Genomic DNA, 10000 nt, shown 5'->3' with positions numbered 1-10000 from the left:
CCATCCACCAACAGTCTGGCGGACCGAGTTCTCAAAAGTCAAGGCTGGCCTCGGGCTGGGAGTCAAGCTTGGGGAGTAGAAGAACTCCCAGAACCCAATCGAGCAGGTAAGACTTGTAGGACCAACGTATGGCTCGCTTGTAGCACAAGCTAACAATCGTGGGGAAGATTGTGAGGATTGATTGTGTGTACCAGTCGTAACACCCAGGCTTGTAACGGCCTTCCATGTCTCTCTCTCCAATCTTCTGTCCAATAGACAGGAGATAGACTAACAGTATGCTATACGCGCTGGGTCAAGTTCTGTGGTCTGTTTGGCCCTCTGAGCCGCTGTCATTCCGGTTTGGCTCTTCCTGTGGGGGGTTGAGCTGAGATGCCAATACCAATTCGATTGTTTGATGACAGCATTGCAGCTGTAATCTCAGTGTTATGACACCGGGTAAATGATTGATTAGGCATTGTTTCTAGTATGTCTTAGAATGGTCTTCATACTTTAGTGTGTTGTTGTTGTTGTTATAGATTCAGCTACTCGGAACAAGTTTCAAGTAGCACGGGCTATGGTGATCCCGTAACTTACCTGGCACAGGAGCGGGCACGGGCTATAGTTGTTTAGTGTGTTTCTCTCCCTCATCACTGCCCCTCACTACGCACCCCTCACCCCTGCCCCTTCCTCACCCCTTCCTCCTCACCCCTGCCTCCTCACCCCTGCCTCGTGAATATCGTGACCAGTGAGCACACAAAGTCACTCCAAGTTTCCCAGATTACTCTCACGAATTGCCAACAATGTTACTGTAACCCCAGCCCACAGGAGATCAAGAGAGCTGCGTGTAAACAGACTTACACACACACACACACAAGATAGCCGCACACACACGGCAGGCGAGGGTGGTCACTGGACATCACGCCGTTTAAGACACTGGACGTCTTAATGCTCCGTTTGAGACGCTGGACGTCTTAATGCTCTGTTTGAATACACTGGACGTCTTAATGCTCCGTTTGAAGACACTGGACGTCTTAATGCTCCGTTTGAGACGCTGGACGTCTTAATGCTCTGTTTGAAGACACTGGACGTCTTAATGCTCCGTTTGAAGACACTGGACGTCTTAATGCTCCGTTTGAAGACACTGGACGTCTTAATGCTCCGTTTGAAGACACTGGACGTCTTAATGCTCCGTTTGAAGACAAACAGCGTTGCTGCAACCCGTTCTCGCACTTGCTTACTGTCAATATTGGCTTATTTAATAAGTACATATGTGCATACTAATTGATTGTGAATATTTTAGTTTACGTTGAAAAGCTTCATAGAAAACACCGACCTCACCTAACCTTCTTAGTATGTTAAGCTTTTCAAGATAAACTAAAATATTCACAATCACTTAGTATGTCACATATGCACTTATTAAATAAGCCAATATTGACAGTAAGCAAGTGCGAGAACGGGTTGGTTGCTGAGACCTCTCTCGTCACCGTGCTCTCAACCTGGTATCACAAAATCATTTTTTTTTATGTGAACTACAAGTGAAACTTGGAGGTGTAGAACGCCTGTGTTTGGCTATAGTTGTCTGTGGATTATTGTTTCACCTGGGGATAGAAAACCTGGTGGATCAAACTCTCACAAGTCAAGCTTGGCCTCGGGCCGGGCTTGGGGAGTAGGAGAACTCCCAGAACCCCATCAACCAGGTATATGTGGGCCTGCGGGCCGCTCCAAGCAACACCCTGGTGGACCAAACTCTCACAAGTCAAGCCTGGCCTCGGGCCGGGCTTGGGGAGTAGAAGAACTCCCAGAACCCCATCAACCAGGTATATGTGGGCCTGCGGGCCGCTCCAAGCAACACCCTGGTGGATCAAACTCTCACAAGTCAAGCCTGGCCTCGGGCCGGGCTTGGGGAGTAGAAGAACTCCCAGAACCCCATCAACCAGGTATATGTGGGCCTGCGGGCCGCTCCAAGCAACACCCTGGTGGATCAAACTCTCACAAGTCAAGCCTGGCCTCGGGCCGGGCTTTGGGAGTAGAAGAACTCCCAGAACCCCATCAACCAGGTATCAACCAGGTAAAGCCTTGGAGTTCCTTGGTTGATGTCATTGACTCTATTGAGGGGGGGGGGGTGAGGAAGTCGCTGGCTCTGCTGGGGTGATGTTGAGAGAGTGCTAAGAAGTGAGATCATAGAATACCTCGAATGACATCATGTTCTTGGACAACATTGGTTCAGAAGAGGGGGCGCGCCTGCCTCTCACAAGTGCTAGTTAGACCACTATGCTATGGTCATGGCTACCTCTGGAAGACGAGCAAGACGCTGATGTAATAGATGTCGAGCTGTAACCATCGTGGTAATGCGCACAAAAGGAATTAGTGGCAAAGGAAGACATCAAATCACACTGTATCTTATCTTGAGGTTATCTTGAGATGATTTCGGGGCTTAGCGTCCCCGCAGTAATATCCCTGTAAAAAAAAAAAAAGGCAGTTAGCCGGACCATATAGAGCTAGACCTCACTTTCCCGTAGCCACAGATAGGTAAGTACACCTTGTCACATATCAATCTGTGTAATTTCATAGGACTAAAGAGGTCCTGGAGACATTTACCTGTCTAGAACCAGTACAAGACAAGACCAGCTTCCTTATCATTGACCCTACGTCAGCCTTGTTAGCGGGGGCGGCGCGCCCCCCGGAACCAGGTCCCTGTAACCCCCAAGGTGAGGCAAACATTCCAGCTACCGCTGTACCCAGCGCCTGTAGCCCCTCTCGCTTGGCCTTTGTCATGCCGGAGGATTTTTTGACTTCCGCGGTTGATTTAGCGTTGAGGCGAGCCTCGAGAGACCTTCGTAAGGTTGGTCCAACCCAAGCTGTCGTGGGCCAGCCTCTGACTCGGCCTCCTGGCTACTGACTCGGCCGGCTGCTGACTCGGCCTCCTGGCTACTGACTCGACCTGCTGGCTGCTGACTCAGCCTCCTGGCTGCTGACTCGGCCTGCTGGCTGCTGACTCAGCCTGCTGGCTGCTGACTCGGCCGGCTGGCTGCTGACTCGGCCCACTGGCTGCTGACTCGGCCTCCTGGCTACTGACTCGGTCCGTTGGCTGCTGACTCGGTCCGCTGGCTGCTGACTCGACCTGCTGGCTGCTGACTCGGCCTGCTGGCTGCTGACTCGGCCTGCTGGCTGCTGACTCGGCCTGCTGGCTGCTGACTCGACCTGCTGGCTGCTGACTCGGCCGGCTGGCTGCTGACTCGGCCGGCTGGCTGCTGACTCGGCCTCCTGGCTACTGACTCGGCCTGCTGGCTACTGACTCGGCCTCCTGGCTACTGACTCGGCCTGCTGGCTACTGACTCGGCCTCCTGGCTACTGACTCGGCCTCCTGGCTACTGACTCGGCCGGCTGGCTGCTGACTCGGCCTCCTGGCTACTGACTCGACCTGCTGGCTGCTGACTCAGCCTCCTGGCTGCTGACTCGGCCTGCTGGCTGCTGACTCAGCCTGCTGGCTGCTGACTCGGCCGGCTGGCTGCTGACTCGGCCCACTGGCTGCTGACTCGGCCTCCTGGCTACTGACTCGGCCTGCTGGCTACTGACTCGGCCTCCTGGCTACTGACTCGGCCTGCTGGCTACTGACTCGGCCTGCTGGCTACTGACTCGGCCTCCTGGCTACTGACTCGGCCGGCTGGCTGCTGGCTCGGCCTCCTGGCTACTGACTCGACCTGCTGGCTGCTGACTCAGCCTCCTGGCTGCTGACTCGGCCTGCTGGCTGCTGACTCAGCCTGCTGGCTGCTGACTCGGCCGGCTGGCTGCTGACTCGGCCCACTGGCTGCTGACTCGGCCGGCTGGCTACTGACTCGGCCTCCTGGCTACTGACTCGGCCTCCTGGCTACTGACTCGGCCGGCTGGCTGCTGACTCGGCCTCCTGGCTACTGACTCGGCCTCCTGGCTACTGACTCGGCCTCCTGGCTACTGACTCGGCCGGCTGGATACTGACTCGGCCTCCTGGCTACTGACTCGGCCTCCTGGCTACTGACTCGGCCGGCTGGCTGCTGACTCGGCCGGCTGGCTGCTGACTCGGCCGGCTGGCTGCTGACTCGGCCGGCTGGCTACTGACTCGGCCTCCTGGCTACTGACTCGGCCGGCTGGCTGCTGACTCGGCCGGCTGGCTGCTAACTCGGCCAGCTGGCTGCTGACTCGGCCCACTGGCTGCTGACTCGGCCTCCTGGCTACTGACTCGGCCTCCTGGCTACTGACTAGGCCGGCTGGCTGCTGACTCGGCCGGCTGGCTGCTGACTCGGCCCACTGGCTGCTGACTCGGCCTCCTGGCTACTGACTCGGCCTCCTGGCTACTGACTCGGCCTCCTGGCTACTGACTCGGCCGGCTGGCTGCTGACTCGGCCGGCTGGCTGCTGACTCGGCCCACTGGCTGCTGACTCGGCCTCCTGGCTACTGACTCGGCCTCCTGGCTACTGACTCGGCCTCCTGGCTACTGACTCGGCCGGCTGGCTACTGACTCGGCCTCCTGGCTACTGACTCGGCCGGCTGGCTACTGACTCGGCCTCCTGGCTACTGACTCGGCCGGCTGGCTACTGACTCGGCCTCCTGGCTACTGACTCGGCCGGCTGGCTACTGACTCGGCCTCCTGGCTACTGACTCGGCCCACTGGCTGCTGACTCGGCCTGTCCCCGTCTACTTATCTTGCAAAACTTATTAACTGGATGCAGAATTATTTTATTCTTTTCTGTTTTTCTTACTGCAATATAAAGCATTATCCTCAGGTATCCATACAAATTTCTAACATATTCTATCATACTCTGTCAGTAATAGTCTGTAATATGCCGGACCAACCGGGCTGTGGTGGGTATGTGGGCCTGCGGGCCGCTCCAAGCAACAGCCTGATGGACCAAACTCTCACAAGTCAAGCCTGGCCTCGGGCCGGGCTTGGGGAGTAGAAGAACTCCCAGAACCCCATCAACCAGGTATCAACCAGGTATGTATTCATGACCTGATTCATGATTCCACGGGGGCCTCGTAGCCTGGTGGATAGCGCGCAGGACTCGTAATTCGGTGGCGCGGGTTCGATTCCCGCACGAGGCAGAAACAAATGGGCAAAAGTTTCTTTCACCCTGAACGCCCCTGTTACCTAGCAGTAAATAGGTACCTGGGAGTTAGTCAGCTGTCACGGGCTGCTTCCTGGGGGTGGAGGCCTGGTCGAGGACCGCGGGGACACTAAAGCCCCGAAATCATCTCAAGATAACCTCAAGATGACATACAGTCCTCCAGACACACACACACACACACACACACACACACACACACACACACACACACACACACACACACACACACACACACACACACACGCACACACGCACACATACACACACACTAGATAGGATAGCTGATAGTGCCTTGGTTGACCCCATAAGGATGTACCATTACAATGGTAAAAGGCCCTAGAATTCATATCTGCTATCATAGCATGCATTTTCCTTATCAATATCTATCATTTTATAATCATCTGGAAAACGTCTATATACATAAAACAAATCATTTTTGTCTTCAGATTTCATTGATCATGCAAACTGTTCTTATCGTAAAAAAACAAGAAAAACTAGAAATCGACTTTGATAGATATAAACATGTACACATGTTTGAATAATGTAATTTAGGAGGCGGTAACATTAGCCAACTTCTTGAGGTGATTGTGAGTCCGTGAGTCCCGTGACTCCGTGAGTCCCGTGTCTGTGAGTCCGTGAGTCCCGTGTCTCTGAATGTTTTCTGTTTTTAGTTCGAATCTCCTTCCCTTACCGAGTTTCACTTGTTTTTTTTATCAGTGGTGATATCAGGTTATCTTCCTGGGAAGACGATCTTGCACATACAGGTTTGTGTCTCAGACAACACCATCCTTCCTTTGGTACCTCACAGTATTCCCGACCTCTTCTTCCTTCTTCCTTCCGTCTTATCCTCCTAGCATCCTTCTCTCCTCCTCCTCCTCCCATCTAAGATGCTGCCTCTCTCCACCATCTTCTGGGAGCTTTGTATATTTTTTCTTGTTCATCCTTTATGGGTTGCCATTCTTCCTCGTACTCTGTTGCGGGTGGTCCCTATTACTGTCTGTTGTGGGTGGTCCCCATTACTGTCTCTGTTGTGGGTGGTCCCTATTACTGTCTCTGTTGTGGGTGGTCCCCATTACTGTCTCTGTTGTGGGTGGTCCCCATTACTGTATCTGTTGTGGGTGGTCCCTATTACTGTCTCTGTTGTGGGTGGTCCCTATTACTGTCTCTGTTGTGGGTGGTCCCCATTAGTGTCTCTGTTGTGGGTGGTCCCTATTACTGTCTGTGTTGTGGGTGGTCCCTATTACTGTCTCTGTTGTGGGTGGTCCCCATTAGTGTCTCTGTTGTGGGTGGTCCCTATTACTGTCTCTGTTGTGGGTGGTCACCGTTGCTGTCTCTGTTGTGGGTGGTCCCTATTATTGTCTCTGTTGTGGGTGGTCCCTATTACTGTCTCTGTTGTGGGTGGTCCCCATTAGTGTCTCTGTTGTGGGTGGTCCCTATTACTGTCTGTGTTGTGGGTGGTCCCTATTACTGTCTCTGTTGTGGGTGGTCCCTATTACTGTCTCTGTTGTGGGTGGTCACCGTTGCTGTCTCTGTTGTGGGTGGTCCCTATTATTGTCTCTGTTGTGGGTGGTCACCGTTGCTGTCTCTGTTGTGGGTGGTCCCTATTATTGTCTCTGTTGTGGGTGGTCCCTATTATTGTCTCTGTTGTGGGTGGTCCCTATTATTGTCTCTGTTGTGGGTGGTCCCTATTACTGTCTCTGTTGTGGGTGGTCACCGTTGCTGTCTCTGTTGTGGGTGGTCCCTATTACTGTCTCTGTTGTGGGTGGTCACCGTTGCTGTCTCTGTTGTGGGTGGTCCCTATTACTGTCTCTGTTGTGGGTGGTCACCGTTGCTGTCTCTGTTGTGGGTGGTCACCGTTGCTGTCTCTGTTGTGGGTGGTCCCTATTACTGTCTCTGTTGTGGGTGGTCCCTATTACTGTCTCTGTTGTGGGTGGTCACCGTTGCTGTCTCTGTTGTGGGTGGTCACCGTTGCTGTCTCTGTTGTGGGTGGTCCCTATTACTGTCTCTGTTGTGGGTGGTCCCTATTACTGTCTCTGTTGTGGGTGGTCACCGTTGCTGTCTCTGTTGTGGGTGGTCACCGTTGCTGTCTCTGTTGTGGGTGGTCCCTATTATTGTCTCTGTTGTGGGTGGTCCCTATTATTGTCTCTGTTGTGGGTGGTCCCTATTACTGTCTCTGTTGTGGGTGGTCCCTATTACTGTCTCTGTTGTGGGTGGTCCCTATTACTGTATCTGTTGTGGGTGGTCCCTATTACTGTCTCTGTTGTGGGTGGTCCCTATTACTGTCTCTGTTGTGGGTGGTCCCTATTATTGTCTCTGTTGTGGGTGGTCACCGTTGCTGTCTCTGTTGTGGGTGGTCCCTATTATTGTCTCTGTTGTGGGTGGTCACCGTTGCTGTCTCTGTTGTGGGTGGTCACCGTTGCTGTCTCTGTTGTGGGTGGTCCCTATTATTGTCTCTGTTGTGAGTGGTCACCGTTGCTGTCTCTGTTGTGGGTGGTCCCTATTATTGTCTCTGTTGTGGGTGGTCACCGTTGCTGTCTCTGTTGTGGGTGGTCCCTATTATTGTCTCTGTTGTGGGTGGTCACCGTTGCTGTCTCTGTTGTGGGTGGTCACCGTTGCTGTCTCTGTTGTGGGTGGTCCCTATTATTGTCTCTGTTGTGGGTGATCACCGTTGCTGTCTCTGTTGTGGGTGGTCACCGTTGCTGTCTCTGTTGTGGGTGGTCACCGTTGCTGTCTCTGTTGTGGGTGGTCCCTATTATTGTCTCTGTTGTGGGTGGTCACCGTTGCTGTCTCTGTTGTGGGTGGTCCCTATTACTGTCTCTGTTGTGGGTGGTCCCTATTACTGTCTCTGTTGTGGGTGGTCCCCATTACCGTTGTGGGTGGTCCCCATTACCGTTGTGGGTGGTCCCCATTACCGTTGTGGGTGGTCAGACCCTGTACAAGTTCTGAGGGATTTGGGAATCTACACAGAGAGCCAGTGACAGTGCCAACGACAGTGCCAGGAACATAGGAACAAAGGCAACTGCAGAAGGCCTATTGGCCCATACGAGGCGGCTCCTATTTATAACCACCCTAAATAGGATAGTAGGATAGTGCCAGGGGACAGTAGCCAGGATAGTGCCATGAGCAATGGCCGCGATAGCAACCGTTTATATTGCTATATAAATGGGTATTTTCAGAAATAATTGAGCATGCGGGCATATTGTAATATTTTTGACCCATAATCTCCATGATTTATGGGTAATATCTGATGTGCTATCGTGCACTAGTGCTTGAGTGAGTTCTTGAGATCTTGAGGTTATCTTGAGATGATTTCGGGGCTTTAGTGTCCCCGCGGCCCGGTCCTCGACCAGGCCTCCACCCCCAGGAAGCAGCCCGTGACAGCTGACTAACTCCCAGGTACCTATTTACTGCTAGGTAACAGGGGTGCATTCAGGGTGAAAGAAACTTTGCCCATTTGTTTCTGCCTCGTGCGGGAATCGAACCCGCGCCACAGAATTACGAGTCCTGCGCGCTATCCACCAGGCTACGAGACCCCTATTGTGGTGGAAGTGCTAACACAAATGCGAAAATAATTGAATAAGTTGCCTTGAATTGTGAAAATGGCAGAAATACCGCATTGGTTGAATTATTTTTGCAAAGCGACTAGTGACCTCGTGGTTACCCATGATGGGGCTGACCTCATGTTGTTGGGACCCCCCGGGCTAGGGGGGAGGGGGGGGCTAGCCAAGGTGGAAAGGGGGGGAAGGGGTCTGCTAGCCGCCCCCCCCCCTTCCTAGACCCCACGGGGGTCAACTTTCTAGCCACAACGCAGCTGCTTGCATACAAGCAGCTGCAGGAAGCACTTCACGACACAGAAATGGGGAGTTTGAGGAGCGCAGACTATCAGACTATTGTGGAGCGCAGACTATCAGACTATTGAGGAAGGCAGACTATCATAGTTTCTGCTGTTGAAGATTGACCCAAGCCGTCAACTCCAAATTAGACGTTTTCTATTCAACGTTTATATTTGTCTATTTTCTATTCTAATAGGTTAGGTAGGTTGGTTGGGTTCTCACCTTTCTGGCTACGCAAAACAATAGCTTTTTTTAAATTAGTTTCGTAGCGTATATATATATACTTTTTTTGTTTATGTGTAAGAAATATTTTGTTTAGTGAAACAAATAATTTGGTTTGGGACTCGGTAGCGAGGGGAGACTCTCACAAATAGGAAAGCTTCCTTTGGCGTTTATGGGTCATTGTCGTCAGGATCGTGGAGGACTTTGAGCCGTGTGTACTCCCGGCAGAGCGGCGATGAGTAGTGATCTTCACCTAATGTGTGGATATATGGTCATCACCTGCTGCTGCTGCTGCTGCTGCTGCTGCTGCTGCTGCTGCTGCTGCTGCTGCTGCTGCTGCTGCTGCTGCTGCTGCTGCTGCTGCTGCTGCTGCTTGATGCCAAGGTGCAGTGGTGCTCCGGCCTCATCTTACCTTCAGATGGTTTCGGGGCTTAGCGTCCTCGCGGCCCGGTCCTCGACCTGGCCTCCTTGCTCCCCCTCCTCGCTCTATGTCAATGCGAAGGAATTGTAAATTAACACTTTCTCTACTCGTTTAAAAAAATATTTTTAATGGTCATAATTTTGCGTAAAATCACCAAGATCTTCTTCTTGAGATGATTTCGGGGCTTTTTAAGTGTCCCCGCGGCCCGGTCCTCGTCCAGGCCTCCACCCCCAGGAAGCAGCCCGTGACAGCTGACTAACACCCAGGTACCTATTTTACTGCTAGGTAACAGGGGCATAGGGTGAAAGAAACTCTGCCCATTGTTTCTCGCCGACGGCTGGGATCGAACCCAGGACCACAGGATCACAAGTCCCGCGTGCTGTCCGCTCGGCCGACCGGCTCCCCTAGCTTAGCTTAGTATGGTAGAAGGTTGACGCCTCGCG

The 10000-nt window shown here is 52.8% G+C and overlaps 1 protein-coding gene across 1 annotated transcript; it reads right to left on the bottom strand.

Moving 5' to 3' along the window:
• Nucleotides 1-921: 921 nt before the first annotated feature.
• Nucleotides 922-9543, bottom strand: LOC138359796 (homeobox protein engrailed-like SMOX-2). The gene is made up of 2 exons (XM_069319500.1): nucleotides 9416-9543; nucleotides 922-1216 (listed from the first exon to the last, which is right to left on the bottom strand). The coding sequence occupies exons 1-2, from the start codon at nucleotides 9541-9543 to the stop codon at nucleotides 922-924; spliced, it is 423 nt and encodes a 140-aa protein (XP_069175601.1).
• Between the last annotated feature and the right edge of the window lie 457 nt (nucleotides 9544-10000).

Source organism: Procambarus clarkii, chromosome 93, assembly GCF_040958095.1.
Source record: "Procambarus clarkii isolate CNS0578487 chromosome 93, FALCON_Pclarkii_2.0, whole genome shotgun sequence".
Classification (NCBI taxonomy): domain Eukaryota; kingdom Metazoa; phylum Arthropoda; class Malacostraca; order Decapoda; family Cambaridae; genus Procambarus; species Procambarus clarkii.
The sequence above is the reverse complement of the archived record's forward strand: the minus strand, read 5'-3'. Positions and strand labels throughout refer to the sequence as shown.

Excerpts from the sequence above, each read along its gene's own strand:
- LOC138359796 (XM_069319500.1), bottom strand. The coding sequence starts at position 9,543 with ATGAGGCCGGAGCACCACTGCACCTTGGCATCAAGCAGCAGCAGCAGC. Across the intron at positions 1,217-9,415 it reads AGCAGCAGCAGCAGCAGCAG|TAAGCAAGTGCGAGAACGGG; the intron begins GTGATGACCATA and ends CAATATTGACAG.